The 20926-nt window shown below is 44.5% G+C and overlaps 1 protein-coding gene across 1 annotated transcript in view; it reads right to left on the bottom strand.

Annotated features, from left to right (window-relative positions):
* LOC129700582 (cation channel sperm-associated auxiliary subunit beta-like) overlaps positions 1-20926 on the bottom strand; it is a 127296-nt gene that overhangs the window by 7125 nt on the left and 99245 nt on the right. Inside the window, exons 11-14 of the mRNA XM_055641199.1 lie at positions 12561-12627; positions 9253-9290; positions 7065-7199; positions 6258-6413 (exon numbers count right to left, since the gene is read on the bottom strand). Of these exons, the coding sequence (XP_055497174.1) occupies positions 6258-6413; positions 7065-7199; positions 9253-9290; positions 12561-12627 (396 nt within the window). The remainder of the gene's footprint in view (positions 1-6257; positions 6414-7064; positions 7200-9252; positions 9291-12560; positions 12628-20926) is intronic.

Below are 20926 nucleotides of genomic sequence, written 5' to 3'. Positions count from 1 at the left end.
TCTTTAACCCTATAAACAACAAACTAATAGAAATTGTATAGATTTAGGACCTTTCTATCTGCAGAAACAAAAGATTTTCATTCCATTTATATAAAGAAGAGTCATGGGTGAATGCTATGTTTCCTGATAATGATGACAGAGGTGCTTCAGGTGTCTGTTTGCTCAGATATTGGTCAGATATAGCTTAATGACAAGGATCAATATAGGTTAAGAAGTATTTCTTAGATAAAGAGATGGTCATTTTTGATTTATTACAGAGACTAACCAAATATGTAATTACTGTAATGCATAATTTTATACAGAATACAATTACACAAATCATTGTTCCATGTTAAATTGTCTGCTCATTGCCATCGCTAAACATTTATCACAAGATTACGTATGGCTTAACTTTATCAAGTTATTTGGCAAATACTCAGATAACTATTGGCAGAGAAGAAGTTGCTTAAAACCCCTGTCTCATGGTGCGAGTCCACCCACGAGTGATCCCGAGTTAAAAACAAATCAAACTCGTGGTAATCACGGAGATTTAACATAGCGGGAACGTCGGAACTCGTGGACGTAAGTTAGCGACTCGTTACGCTACCGGCGGGTACTCGGGAAACTTGTTAACTCGTGAAAATTTTCCAACATGTTGAAAGATTTCCACGAGTCAAATTTACTTCTGAAAGAAAAATTGGGAACGTTTAAACTCGTTGTAATACCGTAGTAGCCGTGCGTTTCCCGTAGTGACTCGTGAGTAACTCGTGGGTTTGACCTGAGTGCCAGAAGTGAAATGTTGAAGATTAGTCATCTCCGGAGAACTTGGATAGGTGACGTTTCGGGTTGGGACCCTTCTTCAAACTTTAGACCCTTCTTTCACCCGAAACGTCACCTGTCCATATTCTCCACAGATACTGCCTGACACGTTGAGTTACTCCAGCATTTTGTTTTTTTGTAAACCAGCTTCTGTAGTTCCTTGTGTTCCAAAATGTAATGCTGTATAAACCTCCGGAGATGCTGCCTGTCCCGCGGAGTTACTGCAGCACTTTGCGTCTGTCTCCCTGGAGACCTCGTTTCCCACGCAATGTGACACCTACCGTGCATACATTGCCAACTGTTGTTTTGGCAGCAGCAACATAATCTCCCAGTTAGTACACTCAGTGTTGCTGAGGCCTAGTTTATGTAGAGACAAGAAACTGCAGATGCTGGAATCATGATCATAAAACACACACAAAGTGTTGGAGGAACTCACACAGCGCTGGAGTAACTCAGCGGGACAGGCAGCATCAGCGGAGGGAATGGACTGACGTTGATTCGGCTCGAAAAGGGGCCCGATCCGAAACGTTGCCTATCCATTCCCTCCACAGATGCTGCCTGACCCGCTGGCTTACTTCGACACTTTGTGAGTTCATGTCATAGGAGCAGAATTAGGCCATTAAGCCCAACGAGTTGCTCCAACACTTTGTGTTTCACTCAACATGCCAGCATCTGTGGTCCCCCATGTCTCCATTTGACAGCTGGAAGAACTCAGCGGGTCATGGAGTCTGAAGAAGGACCCTGACCCTAAACCTCCCCTGCCCGTTTCCTTCCACCAATTTCATCTAGTCACTTTTTGATAAAACCCCACCACCCCAGTTATTCCAAGTCCATTTAATTCCACGTGTCTCGTTTCATTCATTAAGTCACCGGTACTGTCACATCGTTCGTTTTTGGTCAATACAACGGAACAGTCTGTACAAGGGCGATGATAAGACACAAAAAGCTGGAGTAACTCAGCGGGACAGGCAGCACCTCTGGAGAGAAGGAAAGGGTGATGTTTCGGGTCGAGACTCTTCGAAAGACTGGTAAGGGAAACAAGAGATATAGATGATGATGTATTGTAGATATAAAGAACAATGAATGCAAAAAAAGTAACGATGATAAAGGAAAAAGACCATTGTTCGCTGTTCGTTGGGTGAAAATGAGAAGCTGGTGCGACTTGGGTGGAGGAGGGATAGACAGAGAGGAAATGCTGGGGTTACTTGAAGTGAGAGAAATCAATATTCATACCACTGGGCTGTACTGCCCAAGCGAAATATGAGATGCTGTGCCTCCAATTTGCATTTAGCCTCACTCTGACTGGAGGAGACCTCGGAGAGAAAGGTCAGAGTGGGAATGAGAAGTGTTTGGCAACTGGAAGATCAGATAGGTCCAGGTAGCAACCGGGAGAGTCGCGATTCGAAACGTCACCCATTCCTTCTCTCCAGAGATGCTGTCTGACCCTCTGAGTTACTCCAGCTTTTGGTGTCTATCATCGGGGTAAACTGCAGTTCCTTCCTACACAACAGAACAGTACGAGGAGCAGTTAATGTTAGAGGCTGCTCACTAACCTTACTATGTTTACATCGTCCTCTCTAGCAATGAATAAATATCATTCGGTTACCGTATTATTGACTACAACCGCCCGTTTAAAAAAACTAATGACTGCTCTTTAATTCTCAACCACTGGATATTTGCCTGGAAACATATTGCATGTTTTCGTTCAGTGAAATAATTAAATTTTAATAGACTGAGGTGTTAAATCCAGCGCCACTTCACAACAAACTAAACAACCTATAATTTAAATAGACCATTTAGGATCGATAATAAAATTCCCAAGACTATTTCACATATATTATTCCAGCACCACTTCACACTGAGCTGTCCGTGATGTTTAAAGGAGCTAGCATCTGCCCTGATCCGTTTTTCGGATAAAACACTGTTTGAAATAATTTGAAGTTTTGAAATTAATCCTCGCAGCCTAAAGTACACTTTGGGCTAAGATTCGATCCCTGCACAAAGCGCAATGTAAACATAATGGAATCTCTATAAACGTTCTGAGACTCTCTATATAATGGAAGTGATCACATTCAACCCTTCGAGCCAGCACTGCCATTCAATATGATCATGGCTGATCATCCAAAATCAATACCCAGTTTCTGCTTTCTCCCCATATCCCTAAGAACCCTAACCCTATTCTGTAACCCTAAGAAATGTAACCATGGGAGGCTTTTTAAAGTGAAAAAAAAAAATGCATGACATCTATTTTACCATGTGATGATTTTTCCACACATCGGTAGTCGCTGTTGGCTCAAGAGTAACTCGGGAGAGGAACTTGGTACATCGCAGAAATGAGAAGTAAACGGCAAACTTAGACATACACCTGGGAACTCGTTTAAACTTGTGAACATAAACTTGGAATCTCATAGAAAACCACGAGTTTGATTTTTTCTTTCACTCGTGGGTGGACTCGCAACGTGAGACAGGGCCTTAATGCTCCACCACACCTGCATGTTATTGTGTAAACTATCCCAATAATTCTATTCCCGATTTTCTTTACTTTTAACCAACCAGTGTATAAATGGCTGTGGAAATGGGATTAGTTAAGAGAGACCTGCAGGGAAATGGTGCTCATTGGAGACAATATTGAAACAATGTGGCTTATTCTGTACTGATGTTATCTTGGCATTAATTCTCACCACTTCATATTCATAAATAGAGATTTGCAAATGGTGCTTCTTTGTGTCTACACTATTAAAATTAGCGCTGGAAAAATTGATGACCTACATTCCTCTACCCTCTTGTAATTTATTATCCATCTTTAAACCAACATTAAAGATGCATATAAAGCAGCCCCCCTCCCCCATATCGGCAACTCTGACCACTTAGCGGTCATGCTCACACCTGCATATAGACCCAGGGTGAAACAGGACAGGCCAACGGTCAAAGATGTCAGAACATGGCCACAGGGAGCAACGGCAGCACTACAGGACTGTTTTGAAACCACACAGTGGGCCATCTTCAGAGAGGCAGCAACAGACGACAGTGGCATCAACCTCGAAGAATATACAGAATCCGTCATCGCATACATCAATAAATGTATTGAGGATGTAACGGTGGTAAAATCCATCAGGAGGCGTGCCAATCAGAAACCTTGGCTAACTGGGGAAGTGTGTTCCCTACTGAGAATCCGGAATGCGGCATTCAAATCTGGGGACAACGAAGCATACAAACTGGCAAGGGGCAACCTATCCCGGGGGATCAGGGAAGCGAAGAGGCTGTACGGACAAAAACTCAATAGCCACTTCGAAAATGAAAAAGACACACGCCGCTTGTGGCAGGGATTTCAGACCATCACTGACTACAAGCCCCCCCCGATGCGGATATGCCAAAGCAACCCCTCCCTACCAGATGAACTGAACGAGTTCTACGCACGGTTTGAGGTTAAAAACAGCACCCAGACACGTGCACCACTGCCATCTCCCAGTGACCAGTCGCTCAGGCTGTCCGCAGCCAGAGTTAAAAAGGCCTTCGCCAGCGTCAATCCACGCAAAGCTGCAGGGCCGGACAACATTCCTGGATGCGTTCTAAGAGACTGTGCCGAGCAACTGAAGGATGTCTTCACAGACATTTTTAACATCTCACTCAGCCAGGCAGTAGTGCCGAATTGTCTTAAGAGTGCCACCATCGTCCCTGTACCGAAGAAACCAAACCCAGCCTGCCATAACGACTTTCGACCAGTGGCCCTAACACCTATTGTAATGAAGTGTTTTGAGCGACTAGTTATGCAGCACATCAAAAACAGTCTACCTGCCGACCTAGACCCACTGCAGTTCGCCTACAGAGCCAACCGATCCACAGAGGACGCAGTCTCAACAACACTGAACCTCGTGTTGTCACATCTCGATCGGAAAAACACCTATGCCAGGATCCTCTTCATAGACTTCAGCTCCGCTTTCAACACAATCATCCCGCAGCAGCTGGTGGAGAAGTTGGAGCTGTTGGGGGTTGATGCTGGCACATGTAGCTGGGTCCTGAACTTCCTGTCGCAGCGGCAGCAGACAGTCAGGGTGGGCAGTAGGACATCAAAAACCATAGCCGTGAGCACTGGCTCACCCCAAGGCTGTGTCCTAAGCCCCCTTCTGTTTAGTCTGCTGACACACGACTGTACTGCCAGACTCAATAACAACTTCATCAGCAAGTTCGCTGATGACACAACAGTAGTGGGTCTCATCAGTGACAACGATGAATCGGCGTACAGGATGGAGGTGGAGCTGCTCACAGGTTGGTGCAAATCCCACAACCTCATTCTTAACGTGGGAAAAACTAAGGAGATGGTGGTTGACTTCAGGAGGGCGGGGAAACATCACCATGCACCTCTGCACATCGACGGAGCTGATGTGGAAAGGGTCAGCAGCATGAAGTTCTTAGGACTACATCTGTCTGATGACCTGACGTCCACGGCCAACACCACAGCTCTGGTCAAGAGAGCCCAGCAGCGACTTCACCCCCTCCGAAGACTACGGAAAGCAGGCCTCCCCACCACACATCTACGGACTTTTTACAGGGGGACTGTCGAGAGCACACTGACATACGGCATCACTTCCTGGTTCGGGAGCTGCAAGGCGTACGAACGGCACCAACTGGACAGGATAGTGAAGACCGCAAGCAGGATTATTGGTGCTCCACTCCCCTTCCTGCTGGACATATACAAGAAGAGATGCATCAACAGAGCCATCTCCATCATCAAAGACCCTTACCACCCATCGCATGACTTTTTCACCATCCTCCCATCTGGGAAGAGGTACAGGAGCATCAGCTGCAAAACCAGCAGGATGCTCCTCAGCTTCTTCCCACAGGCTATAAGACTGTTAAATGAACTTTCCCCCCCTGCCAAGTATCGCGCACAAACCCCCCACACTGCAGCAGAGCCACTGTTGTGCCGCTGCCGGTCGGAACGGCTGTTGAATGTTATTGAATGTTATTAGAGGGTTGAATTGTTCATGACTGTATTTTTAATTTTAATTGCTATTTATTTTGTAACGAAAACTGAATGGACACTGGTTGAGAAACGTTTTTTTGTTTCCTCTGAGTATGCGAATACTCAGGAAATGACAATAAAGATTTACAATTACAATTACAATCTTCTACTTGGCTCTGCCTATTTTTTCTGCTAGATGCTTTCGGTAACTCATTAGGTCCTTCCCCAGTGCGTTCTAACTTTTTAACTGCCTCCGCAAAAGATAATCTCCATTATCTTTGTGCCCTGAAATTTCTGGAATTGTTTAAAAGTGAACATTTTCAAGAGTACGATCCGGAAATCTCCCTTCTCTCTGCTTCTGTGAACTGTGAAGTCAAAATTGTTTCGGCAGAAATACATTAGTTCATACAATAAAATACACTCATACCTAATGTAAACTATGAATGCAAATAATATTCACAACCCCAGACAACAATAAAAACTATATGCACTTCACCTGTGTTCCATACGCATACAGATAATACATGGTTGGGTACAAAAACAATCCAGTTGGAGAAAACTCTGGATCTGGGAAATAAAATTGCTGAAATGCTTTAATTTCCAAAATATTAAAGTCGTCATCCCATTTGCACACGGTAACAGCAACTTTAGTCTGGGAAGAAAAAGAAAACAATCTCTTTGTTTAAAATAATTTTTAAATGTGCATTTCAATAATACCCTTTTACTTTGAACTAACTTTTACTTTGAAATTTATTGAGGTGAACAATCAGAACATAGAATTTTATAGGGTCAGTGCGGCCTGTGGACTTCGGGAGCCACGGACTCCGGTAGGAGGTGGCCGATTTGGATGTCCAAGCCACTGAGGATGTTCTGCAGTCCCGACGTCGGACTTCCATCACCCCGGCGAGCGGGCCTGAACATTGGGCCACCCGTAGCGTCGACAGCAGGGGGTTCGGGAGCCCCCCCGACCACGGGAGGACAACAGAGGAGGATGACTGAATTTGGAGCCTTCCCTCACAGTGGGAAACTCTGATCCCGCTGTGTGGTGATGTCTGTGTTAAATGACTATCGTGTTCTGTGCTCTATTATTCGTATGGCTGTATGGCGACCACACATTTCACTGTACCAATTGGTACATATGACAAATAAATGTATCTTGTATCAAAGAAGTAAGTTCCAGTGTTCACTAAATTAATATCAAACAACTGCAAATGTACTGTAACCCACATGTCTACATAGGCACTCAGAATTGTGTTTCAAACAATGCTATAGCGAATAAGCTACAATCATTGGCAGTTAATACCTGAAATGACAATATAATAATTGTTTTTCGCTGATTGTCCCATATAGTAGCGATAATTCCTACAAGGGGTATTACGGGAGGTAAGCACGAATTCCATATTTTGAAAGGATTTAGACTAAAGCGACAAGTTCTGAGCTGAAAAAAGATAAAAAGAACAGATGTACATTCTCTGTCATTTGAATTTTTCCACCTCTCCCACCTCTATGAATTTTAATCTACTGATCCAACCTCATCACTACCTATCTCCCAAAGATTTAAAACATTCTCTCATTCATCTTTCTTCAGAATTTCCATTAAAAATAGTGGATCCAAATGACTCCATCACAAACTTGAAAAATAGGCTGTGGGCCAAAGTGCTTTTTCATTTAAGTTCGCGACCCAAATCACGTAACTACGAGAATATTTAGCAGATTGTGTAAAAATATTATATAATTCATATCTGAAACTCGTAAAGAACAAAACTTGCATATATAGTTAAAATATGAGGAAAAACCTCCAATTTACCGAGTAGTAATTGTCCAATCAATGCTTGTTTGACATTGCGTCGGACGCCAATTTACCAATCACACGCTTTGTTTCATGGTAGCTAAGCAGCGAGCCCTCTGGGATCATGGCTGCCTCTAATTACATCAAAACAATAGCAAGGTTTCGAAGGAATAAAGGTAATGCTAACCTTGCTGATAATTTTGTTTTACAATTGATTTATCTTTGTAATGTTATGATGCGAACTGTTAAATAAAAATAAAAATGATAAGTAAAAATGTAGAGCTAGGCTTAGGATTAGGGTCGGTCGGTCAGTCAGTCAGTCAGTCGGTCAGTCGGTGGATTCTGTGAATGATCGGTCGGGCTGTCGGGCCGCCGGTGGATACTGTGACGGATCGGTCGGGCTGTCGGTGAGTGCTGCCAAGGGTCGGTCATGCCGCCGGTGAGTGCTGCGAAGGATTGGTCGGGCTGTCGGGCCGCCGGTGAGTGCTGCGAAGGATTGGTCGGGCTGTCGGGCAGCCGGTGAGTGCTGCAAAGGATTGGTCGGGCTGTCGGGCCACCGGTGAATGCTGCGAAGGATCAGTCAGGGCCGCCGGTGGATGCTATGAAGGATCGGTCGGGCTGTCGGTCGGTTTGGTGGATGCTGCGAAGGATCGGTCGGGCTGTCGGGCCGCCGGTGAGTGCTGCGAAGATCGGTCGGGCTGTCGGTGGATGCTGCGATGGGTCGGTCGGGCAGTCGGTGGATGCTGCGAGGGGTCGGTAGGGCTGTCGGGCCGCCGGTGTATGCAGCGACGGGTCGGTTGGGCTGTCGGATGGCCGGTGTTGCAGCGAACGAGCAGGCGGACTGACGGAGCCGGCGCTATGGGGGTGCTGAAGGCAGCCCAAGTAGCGTGCTCCCCTCCATCACCACCATGATGATCCAGAAGGGCATGCTGACTGAGGTGGACACACTGAGCGGCCACACGTACGGAGCCCTCAACCGGTCCCAAAGCGGCTCCAGCTCCAGCCGTGGGCAGCTCAAGAAGGGAGGCAAGTTAGGATTAGCCTTAGGCATTGCCTCTCTTCTTTCAGTTGTCTTTATGTAGGTGGTTTCACTGTGGAAGATGACTTTCTCAAAGGAAGATGCCTTAGCCTTCCCCCAGCCTGGCACTGCCCCAGTCCCACTATGGCCGTGACCCCCACTTTCCCCACTGGCAGTCAGCGGGGTTCAGTAAACAGGGGAACCTACAGGACCTTCCCTCACCCATTAATTAGGCTAGTTCAGGAGCGGACCTTTGCAGCAGTCTCATTTAAAATACACACTCACAATTATATTCATTATATTATTTGTATAATAATATAATTATATTTAATTATATATAACTCTAGTCATATTCACAAGTCATATATATACATATGGTATAATAATATGGTTCAAGTAGACATCAGCATAGAATTAAACTCCCCATGGAGTAATATGCGCATTGAACACTAGATGGCACTTACTTTTTCAATCTCATTTTCTAATTAACTTAATTAATTAATGTGCAACTTTTGGCACTGACGAGTTATGACTTCCTTCTCAATTATATTTTATCTAAATCTGTGCCTAATTTCAAGTAGTTCCCAGACATGGGTCACAAAAGTTAAATTCTAGACACATTTTCGACACTCGGCCCAAACTAAAACTAGAGGTGTAATTTAAACAAGAAGGAATTCCACTTACATTATTATGAGGTGTAAACTCTGTAATACTGATATATTCTACAAAGAGAAACAAATAAAAACATTTAAAAACAAATGGGAAAGAAAGGCTAAAATACATTGGACTGGATCTTGACATCATTGACATGGATCGTGTCATTGACTGGAGCACACTGGTTTTCAAGGACACAACTACTTCCAGGGAGCTGGAAGTGTGGCAGGTGAGCAGTAGGGTGGGTAGTCGCATCGGCGGTATTGGCTATTTCCAAACAAATCCAATTAACCAGTTCAACTTCGGATCAATGTCACTGCAGCTTCCTGAAACTCTTCAGTGAAACAACCTACATAAAGACAACTGAAAGAAGAGAGGTAAGTTCAAGTGAAGAGTTTCACAAACAACTAGCACTTATAACTGAAGAAGGGTTTCGGCCCGAAACGTCGCCTATTTCCTTCGCTCCATAGATGCTGCTGCACCCGCTGAGTTTCTCCAGTAATTTTGTGTACCTTCGATCTTCCAGCATCTGCAGTTCCTTCTTGAGCACTTATAACTGCTTTCTTACCAGTGAATTGGAAAATGTCTTCATCTAACTTCTGTTCAGAATTTACCTATGCAAACTTGAGTACAACTCTTACTAATTGAAGAATTGCCTCATCATGTCAGGTTGGGTGTTGCTTCAGCTGCCTTAGATTGAATCAAGGTATCCAGCAGAAGCCTCCTCCTGACTGACGCTAGACTGCAAAGAGGCAACAACCTGAGAGATGGCTGCCAAAGGATGTCCAGCAGTGAGTAAATTAACAAGATGTAGATCTGTTGGGAAGTGCACCTTGCAGGAGCCACTGTCTATAAAACCAGCGTTTTATACCAGGGTGCCAGAGTTGTCGTTTTTTTGATATACCAGGAAAATCCATGTCGCAAGAGGCTCAAGATGTCATTTCAGATGTAGCAGACAACTGTAACCTGTGAGCAAATGTATATTGGATGAAGAAGTAATATATTTTCCAAGTGTTTCCAAGTGGATTTCAAAGTCACCACCAATGTTTAAGAAGGAACTGCAGATGCTGATTTGAACTGAAGGTAGACACAAAAAGCTGGAGTAACTCAGCGGAGCAGACAGCATCTCTGGAGAGAAGGAATGGGTCTGAAGAAGGGTCTCCATCCGAAAAGTCACCCATTCCTTCTCTCCAGAGATGCTGCCTGTCCCGCTGAGTTACTCCAGCTTTTTGTGTCTATCTTTTTGCATCTATATCTAGGTATGTTGCAATACTTACCTTCAGCGGTGCTGCAATTCTGCCACTGGCCATGTTGGAAACACTTGGAAAATATATGACTTCTTCATCCAATATACATTTGCTCGCGATTTTGGCGCGTTTGAGGGGGGGGGGGGGGGGGGGGGGCAGGGTTAAAACGCGTTTTTTTTCCGACCTGGTCCTGGATTATATTTGTTGGAGTGCAAGATGTTGCTAAAGAATCGTTCCGACGGCCGTTCTGTGTGTTTTTAACAAAAATTCGCTTGACAAGTTAATCGCTGGAGTCATTTTTAAATCAGCTTCTGAAGCCGTCAATGCCGAAAACGGGGCTGGATTTTATATAGGGGACAGGTAAAAGAAAGTAGTTTATTTTTATGTATAAAAGTGTTTCTTAAGATGCATTTAATTCACATTTTATGTTGCGAAACAGTGATTTTCTTTCCCCAAAGAACCGGCAGTGTATTTTCTGCCGATATGGGGACTAAAATCACCGCAACCTCAGCATTCCAAATGGTCCCGTTCCAGAAAAACCCACAGGCAAATTGATTTAAATGGCCATTAATTTACAGGTATTAAATATTAAATTCCTTCCATTTGGCCTATAAACCCATGACAATGAGATTTTAAAAATATGTTATATTCTGAATTCTTGTGTGATAGTTATTTGGACAGTTAAGCTATTTTTAAATGTTAATCTATTCTTAAGAAATGGATAATGTTTAGATCTAATAATTGAATTTTGTAATTAGCTACAATTAGGTAACTAACTAATTATATGCTTTAATTTCAAGTCATCTAAGTAGGATTGTTTCATATTTGTTTCAGAATGCTTCTATAATAACTGAAAATATCTTTCAGTTCTCTTAATTTTTAAGAAAGTTATGGGCTTTTAAATGTCCTCGATCACAGCCTTTGTGTTAAGTCAATGAAAAAGCAATAGGGAACAAGATGCCAATTTCCGAGTATGAAAATGGTCATAACGATTTTAATACTGAAGATATGAAAGTGAATTAGGTGTCAAATTAAACTTCTTTTTATGCTTTATCTGATGGGATAAATTAAAGACTTGATTTTTTTAATCTAAAAAATTTGTAACATTGCTACTATATCTTTCCTGGCCTCTACACCAAGCATCTGAAGGATCATTTTGTATGCAGTTATATAAATGTCATGTGTGTAAACTGGCTAATTACAGTCCATTCAAAGACACAAAGTGCTGGAGTAACTCAGCGGGTCAGGCAGCATCTCTGGAGAACATGGATAGGTAACATTTCAGGCCAAGAGCTTTCTTCAGACCTAAAATGAAAAGTCATCTATATTCTCCAGAGAGGCTGTCTGACCCACTGAGTTACTCTACCACATTGTGTCTTTTTTTGTAAACTAGCGTCTTCAGTTCCATTTGCCATTCAGTCGAGTCACAATCATCAGCGTAGGATGAAGCTATGTAAAAAATGCTGCCATACAGCCCATACTGTCAATAACCTACTCATTCATGTCTAGCCTGAGTTTTACCAGCACCATACAGTTCCAGATGCCATCACAACCACGTAGCAAGTATGGACACAAAGCTGAATACTTGAGTTCAAAAGAAAGTGATTGCCCTTAGCATCAAAGAAGCAGATGACTATACTGCCAGATAATCCTGGTAAGTATAAAGACAAAGACCATAGTTTTCTGAGAACAGGAGTTTTAAAGGGGACATCAGGGGTAAGTATATAATATGACTTCTTCACCAGTTTATCTACTTGTATTCCACCTTCATGGAGTTTTGGACTTGGACCCCACGATTCTTCTGCACATAAATGCAGTCTTGCCTGAATATATTCCCTTTACAATGGACCTCCCAAAGTGCAACACCTTAAACTCCATCTGCCGTTTCTCAGGCCATTTCAGCAACTGATCTGTATCTCGCTATATATTTTGACAGCCTTTCTCATGGTTAGCAACCTCAGCAGGTTTCCAATTTCCAAGCCAGTTACAGCTCATCATTTTTCACAACATTTTAAGCCACTTTTTTTAAGCGGAAAAAATAAAGTTTGTTTAACCTTAATTTTCCTAATAAGAACATAAAACAGATGTTACCACTCATATCTGTTTTCTGGGCAAAGCACTCTTCAGTATGCCACAATATTATTTTATATATTTCATCCTGTTAAAGAAAAAAATATATTTTATTTATAATACAAGAATTTTACTCCAAAATTGAACTCCATCACACAACTGCACAATCACGCTACAAAGAAATCAAAAGAAGGTCTTGTGTAGGAAAGAACTGTAGACGCAGGTTTAAATCGAAGGTAGACACAAAATGCTGGAGTAACTCAGTAGTGCAGGCAGTATCTCTGGAGACGAGGAATGGGTGACGATTCAGGTCGAAGCCCTTCTTCAGACTGATGTTAGGGGAGTGGACGGTACAGAGATAAAATGTTGTCGGAGACAGTAAGACTGGTAGGAGAACTGGCAAGGGGGTGCAAGCTACCCAAGCGAAATATGAGGTGCTGTTCCTCGAATTTGAGCTGGGGCTCACTCTGACAATGGAGGAGGCCCAAGACAGAAAAGTCAGTGTAGGAATGGGAGGGGGAGTTAAAGTGTTAAGCAACTGTGAGATCAGGTTCAGCGAAACGACTGCCAAGCCTGCGCTTGGTTTCGCCGATTTACAGGAGTCCACACCTGGAACAGCGGATACAGTAGATGAGGTTGGAGGAGGTGCAAGTGAACCTCTGCCTCACCTGAAAGGACTGTTGGGATCCTTGGACGGAGTCAAGGGGGAGGTATAGGTGCAGGTGCTGCATCTCCTGCGGTAGCAGGAGAAAGTACATGGGGAGGGGGTGGTTTAGGTGGGAAGGGTTGAGTTGACCAGGAATTTGCGGAGGGAACGGTCTCTGTGGAAAACAGAAAGGGATGGAGATCCCTTCCCAATACCAGTGATGGTCGGTGGGGGCGCTGCACTGGCGGCAGCCCTGTCAGCAGCGAGTTAGTTTTTTTCAACTTTTTTTATTTTTTTGGTATGTTTTGAAGTATGTTTTTAATGTTCCTTCGTGTGTTTTGTGTGGGGGGGGGGTGAGGGGGAAACCGTTTTGGTCGCCTCCTCCAAGGAGAGGCGACTTTTTCCAGGTCGCCTCCCCCGTGGCCTAACAGCGAGGATCGGCACGGCCTTTCCCGGAGACGCGCCCGGGGCTCGGGGCTCCGGCGGCGGGTGCAGTGTGGACTGTCAGCACGGAGCTGGGGCTCGCTGGAGGGGAGCGCTCCGTTTTGTTGGCCCGCAGCAGACGGCAGCCTGAAGCCGCGGTCTGCACAGCTTCAGCTGGCGCGGCGTCTACAGCCCGGGATCCCTCGTGGGGGACCCGGGGGGAAGAAGAAGCTTCCACCGCCGGCCCGCGGCCGTCTTCTACCGCGAGTGCGGTATGGACTTAACATCACCCCTGGAGGGGAGCTTCGACCGCCGGCCCTGCAGACTGCGGTGCTTATGGCTGCGACGTGGAGGGAACTTTAAATCTTCGGCCGCCGGCCTATACCAACTAAAAGCTGCGGTCTCCGGTGGGGATGAGCTGACTCTGGTCTTACCTGGACTTGTACCTTGTCCTTACCATCTGGACGCCCGCAGCGACTGCTGCGGAGGGTGGAGGTCCCGACCACGGGGGAAAATGGAGGAGGACTGGCCAAATTGTGTGCCTTCCACCACAGTGATGAATGCTGTGGTGGATGTTTATGTTAAAATTGTATTGTGTTTTTGTGTGTGCTCTTTATCATTGTATCGCTGCTGACATATCATTTCACTTGCACTTTTTGTGCAATGTGACAAATAAACCGTATTGTATTGTATTGTATTGTATTGTAGATGGGAAGATGTAGATAGTAGTGGGTAAGGGACGAGTTGACCAGGGAATTGCGGAGTAAGGGACGTGTTGGTCAGGGGTCCATTTATTGGAGTTGGGTAAGAAACTGGAGAAAGAACAAGTGGAATGGAATAAATGTAATGTAAATAAAAGCTGCAGCAATGAAAAAAATAAAAAATGCTTTCATTTTTCTCTCCCCTTATCTGTCTCCACCTATCACCCACCAGCCACCGTCCCCCAGTTCCACCCCTGCTCTTCCTGGTTTGATCTGCCCATCATCACACTCTTCATCTAGGTTTCACATATCACCTGCCAGCCTCTCCCCTCCCTATTGGGTCTTTTTGTTGGCTATCTCCCCTCTAAACTCTCAGTCCTGAAGCAGAGTCATGACCTGAAACTTTGCCTCCACAGCTACTGCCTGATCTACTGAATTCCACCAGCAGTTTGTTTTTTGCTCCAGATCCAAGAACATATTACCACTGTGAAATTAAAAAATACTCAATAAAACAGTGGGGGATTTCAACTCTTAGCAAAATACATAATGTTGGTAGAAACCTAGAAAATAGGTGCAGGAGTAGGCCATTCGGCCCTTCAAGCTTGCACCGCCATTCAATATGATCGGCAACACAATAAGGAGGTTTGATAAGACAATTATAGTTAGGAATGCTGAATGTATGATCAAGAGAACAAGTTCATCTCGCCTGTTCAGATTTCCCATTTTACGTATACAGTTCTTCTCAAAGACCAGGTAAAATGGTTCCTTTCACATTTTGGACTGCAGAAGAACCCAGTGACAGGGAAAGAGGAAGTGTTCATGGGTTATCAGCTCTCTCTGATATTATTATGTGCATTTCAGTCAAATGATCAAGGGCAATGTGTGCAAAGATCCGCCAGCCAAGCATTAGCTGAATGTAAGGAGTTCCTGATCCAAACCTGTCAAGTGAACAATTGCAAGTTTTACGTATATAGCACATAGTGCTTTGAATCTGGGGATTGGTGGCTCCAATTATCTAATGAAGGGCTGAATTTTAGTAAGGTTAACAACATCCCACAATAGCAGGGAAATTTGATAGTGTGTAGGAGGAACTGCAGATACTGGCTTACACCAAAGATAGACAGAAAAAGCTGGAGAAATGGAATAGATGACGTTTTGGGTCGAGACCCTTCCGTAACATCACCTATTCCTTTTCTCCAGAGATGCTGTTTGACCTGCTGATTTACTCCAGCTTTTTGAGTCTACATTTTATGGAATCCTGGATATTGAGTGTAGAATGTCATTGTCAATGAGCAGCTTCCTCCTTCATTGACTGGGATAACACTTCATATAAATAAGAGATGCCCTTCTTGGCAACATTTGTGCTATTTTGTTATTTCAAGCATGAATTGACACATGCATATCTGATTCCACGGATTTCTTTTAAACCAGCTTATCTGTCTGTTCCTGTAACCTGTGTAGCTGATGCAATGTTGAGAAGTCACCCTTTTAAGAAATGTTTTATGCTATGGCAGGCGAATAAGCAAGCCACGCAGGGTGAGTTAAAGAGATCTTTATTGTCAAAACAAAGAGAACAACACACATGCAAATGGGGGAAGGTTGACCCGGGATTCATTATATATACTAGGGCACACCCCTAAACCTTGTGACAACTCCCTTCTGCCATTACCCAGTCACGTGACCCTACCCCCGACTACCGAGCATTCGCATAGTAAATGGCCTAACCACCGGGTGGCGCCACAGGACCCCGCCCCAGAACTGGAGACATGAAACCGAATGGGTAGACAAACGAGGCGTGCCCCTGCACATCCAACCAAGATATGGGGCACGGAAGAAATCTGCGCCCAGCAACGGCTGGGAAACGTCGGCCACCGTAAAGGTCCAGGTAAAATGGCAGTGGCCAAAGATGAACGGGATCGTGCTAACCCCATTCGTCCGTATGAAGTTGCCGTTGACTGCAGTCAGAGAAGGCCCCCGCTTGCCAGAACAAGTGTCGACCCCCCGACATGGGTAAAACGTTAACCTCCGTGCCCGTATCAACCAGGAACCGTTGTCTCCAGTGTTGATCCCAAGCGTAGAGGCAATGTTTCAGGCCGACCGCTGCAGCGATTACTGGCAGCCAGCCCCAGCTTTTCCCAGATGCGAGCAGGGCGGACGGTACTAATGGGCTGCGGGACCCCAGCGCTGGTAGTAACAGCTCGGGACAAGTGGGGCAGCTGAACATCCGGTGGACCCAGGGCCTGGTTTCTGGGCCCTCCAATGCACCGCCGATACTCAATCGAGCCACATCGCTGCTGCTTGCTTTGCCACAGCTCGTCCGCACGCTCCACTAGCAGCAGGGGGTCTGCGAAATCCTCACTGGTGAGAAGCAGGCGGATGTCGTCCGGCATCTGTCCCAAGAAGGTGTGTTCGAAGAGCAAGTTCAAGTTCAAGTGAGTTTATTGTCAGGTGTCCCTGATAGGACAATGAAATTCTTGCTTTGCTTCAGCACACAGAACATAGTCGGCATTTACTACAAAACAGATCAGTGTGTCCATATGCCATTATATAAATATGAATGAACACATGAATAAATAAACTGATGAAGTGCAAATAACATATAATGGGTTATTAATGATCAGAGTTTTGTCCGAGCCAGGTTTAATAGCCTGATGGCTGTGGGGAAGTAGCTATTCCTGAACCTGGTCGTTGCAGTCTTCAGGCTCCTGTACCTTCTACCTGAAGGTAGCAGGGAGATGAGTGTGTGGTCAGGATGGTGTGGGTCTTTGTTGATACTGCCAGCCTTTTTGAGGCAGCGACTGCGATAAATCCCCTCGATGGAAGGAAGGTCAGAGTCGACGATGGACTGGGCAGTGTTTACTACTTTTTGTAGTCTTTTTCTCTCCAGGGCGCTCAAGTTGCCGAACCAAACCACGATGCAACCGGTCAGCATGCTCTCTACTGTGTACCTGTAGAAGTTAGAGGGAGTCCTCCTTGACAAACCGACTCTCCGTAATCTTCTCAGGAAGTAGAGGCGCTGATGTGCTTTCTTGATAAATTGCATTAGTGTTCTCGGACCAGGAAAGATCTTCAGAGATGTGCATGCCCAGGAATTTGAAGCACTTGACCCTTTCAACCATCGACCCGTTGATATAAACGGAACTATGGGTCCCCATCCTACTCCTTCCAAAGTCCACAATCAGTTCCTTGGTTTTGCTGGTGTTAAGAGTCAGGTTATTGTGCTGGCACCATATGGACAGTTGCTCGATCTCTCTTCTATACTCTGACTCATCCCCATCAGTGATACATCCCACAACAGTGGTGTCGTCAGCGAACTTGATGATGGAGTTCGCACTGTGACCGACTACGCACTCATGAGTATAGAGTGAGTACAGCAGGGGGCTGAGCACGCAACCTTGAGGTGCTCCCGTGCTGATTGTTATCGAGGCTGACACATTTCCACCAATACGAACAGACTGTAGTCTGTGAATGAGGAAGTCGAGGATCCAATTGCAGAGGGATGCGCAGAGACCCAGTTCTGCGAGTTTGGTAACCAGCTTGAAGATGATGATTGTGTTAAATGCCGAGCTGTAATCAATGAATAACAGCCTGACATATGAGTTTTTGTTGTCCAAGTGGTCCAGAGCGGAGTGGAGGGCCAGCGAGATCGCATGCACCGTTTATCTGTTGTGGCGGTAAGCGAACTGCAGTGGGTCCAGGTTTTTGTCGAGGTAGGAGTTGATTTGCTCCATGATCAACCTCTCAAAACACTTCATCATCACAGGCGATAGTGCCACTGGTCGATAGTCATTGAGGCAAGTCACCTTACTCTTCTTGGGCACTGGTATAATTGATGCCCTTTTAAAGCAGTTGAGGACGTCAGACCTCAGAAGTGAGAGATTGAAAATGTCCGTAAAAACTCCAGCCAGTTGGTCCGCACAGGTTTTTAGAACACGACCGGGTATACCATCAGGTCCAGGTAGGGCCGATGACCATCCATGAGGGTGAGCATCTTGCTCATGAGCACCGACGGCATGCAATCGACGAGGCCGCCCGTGTGCATGAGCTGCGCTGCGCGGTCCCGACGGCTGAGCCCAAAGGTGTGCAAGAGCAGTGCTTTAAGGCCTGATCCGGTGGCGCGCGTAGGTAAGGGACCAGGTTACCGGCCATCTCCTGATCCACCGCGCTGACCACATAGTAGTACCGGGTGTCATCAGCAGTGATTCATCAAACATGAAACTGGGCCTCGGCTTGTCGGTACCATACTTGGGGCTGCGATGTCCAGAACACGGGCAGCTTCAGGGAGACAGCATTCTGCTGGGCTGGATTGTCAGCGACCTCGGGCTGTTGAGGTTAATCATTGGCTGCAAACATCGTTTAAATCCCAAATGACCGTTTTGGATCGTTGGGGTCGCCAATATGGCGGGCGAATAAGCAAGCCACACTTGGTGAATCAAAGAGATCTTTATTGTCAAAGCAAAGGGAACACACATGCAAATTGGGGAAGGTTGACCCGGGGTTCATTATATATTCTGGGGCATACCCCTGAACCTCGTGACAACTCCTTCCCATCATTATACAGTCACATGACCCTTCTCCCGACTGCCGAGGGTTCGCATAGTAAATGGCCTAACCACCAGGTGGCGCCACAATGTAATCAACTCAACTGTTCTCAAAGTGCATAATGTTACACAACAGTATTGAATGGATTGCCTGGGAATAAATGTAGCACAGAAATGAGGGGCCTGTCTCTACAGTTTAATAAACGAGTTTGGTATTTCAACTGCGCATGTCGAGGTCATAGGTCATTCGTGATAAACATTCTCGCCAGTTGAGCTGCTGCATGTATATAGACCTGTGTTTCATCTGTATTTTCCAGTTTTGCTTTGTCGAGGTAAGAAAATACTGCTTTCAAAACTATTAACTAGGTGTATTTATGATTCATTTGTACAAAACTATGATGATTTTGTTGGTTTTATTGCTTTATGCTTCGGTGTTTTATTGCTTTATGCTTCGGAGTGTATAACTGTTATACCAGTGTCTCAGACCAACTGCTGACATAATATTGACATAATATTGTCTACTGAACATAGCAGTTATTTTGAGATACTGGTATAACAGTTATACTCTCATTGCAGTGATTGGTGGGCCTGGTAAGAACTTCGGTAAACAAACTTTTACAGTTTTCTGTGAAATATTTGGATTTGTTCACTCCTTGCGGTATAGTAATGTAACTTTATCAATGGCAGTATATAGGAGATCGGCAGTAAGTGCGGTGACAATTCAGGTCGCTTTGTGTTTTTTTTTTAAAACAGCTGAAAATAAACAAATAGTTGAAACACTTGCCCGAGCACAGGGATAACTCTGGGCTAAGTCCCACTGAAGGCAAGAATAACATTCTAGTCACAAATGAAATGCGCCTGCGGGCCGGATGATTTCAGGTTACGGGCCGGATCTGGCCCGTGGGCCTGGTTGCAGATCCCTGCCTTAACGGTACAGTCACACCGCCTGTTGGCAAAGCATCACCCCACATCACACTGATACAGTTGCTGCCTGCCTCAGATTAAATATATTTTTACACATAAATTGTGAATAAATTTAAGAAAATGTTTCAAACACAAGTGATATTTTCTTATTCCAGTAGCAAACACATTAAATATTAAATGAAAATAATAAATTCTTTAACTTTTTGAATATCTCATAATTGCAAATTAATGAACTGAACTAGAACTGGGAAAGGAAGCTATTGAGTTGACAGAATTCTAGATTAATTCATTGGTAAAATAGTTAACAATTTATAAACAGTTTTTATGCAGGGCAGAGTTCGCTTTTTTTTTCCTCGAATGACCTTTGACAAAACCCATGATTCCTTACGTTTAATCGGAATACTGAACTCGCTTATTTACTGGTGATCCTGATGCATGGTATTAGAAGTATTCGCTTTTGAAATCATGAAATGTATGCACGTGCCATTATAATAATATTGGGGCTTGTAATGAAAGAGTAATGTGTACAATTCAAGTGAGATACTACACAATGGACAAATAATTGTACAATCAAGAGACAGCTTTATAAACCAGATCTGATTAGAGGGAAGACTGTCGTTTCCCAGTGGCCACAAAGCCAGAAAATGATACAATAACAATGAAAACCTCAAATGAGAGTAAAAAACAGTGCTCGAAGAACTCAGCAGGTAAGGTTATATTTGTGGAAGCAATTGGATAACAATCTTTTGGGTCAGATTCCTTCTTCAGACTAATAGACAGACGTGTCCCTAGCCTGCTGAGTTCCTCCAGCATTTTGTATTTTTTTCATTGAAGATTCCAGCATCTGCAGACTTTTGTGTCTCACCTCAAATTTGATCTCAAAAGAATGTATTAGTTGCCTTACATGCATATTATAACTCAGCTAGAAATGAAACAATTGAAAGTTCCATTTTCTTCTAACAATCAGAAGTAGGAAGAATGCTTTGATACATTCCTATTGAAACTAAGAACATTACTAGATAAAAGAAATGTGATTATGTGTAATCTTGGGGTTCACCCAATGGAACGGCTACCAAATGAGTGCCTGTGTGTCTGATGTAGTCTACATGGTCCTTAGTAAGGCCTGTGACCAGTCCCCAATGGGAGACGTTC

The sequence above is a fragment of the Leucoraja erinacea genome, chromosome 9, assembly GCF_028641065.1.
Source record: "Leucoraja erinacea ecotype New England chromosome 9, Leri_hhj_1, whole genome shotgun sequence".
In the NCBI taxonomy this organism is placed as follows: Eukaryota; Metazoa; Chordata; class Chondrichthyes; order Rajiformes; family Rajidae; genus Leucoraja; species Leucoraja erinaceus.
Note: the sequence above shows the minus strand (reverse complement) of the source record. Positions and strands in the feature narration are given on the sequence as shown.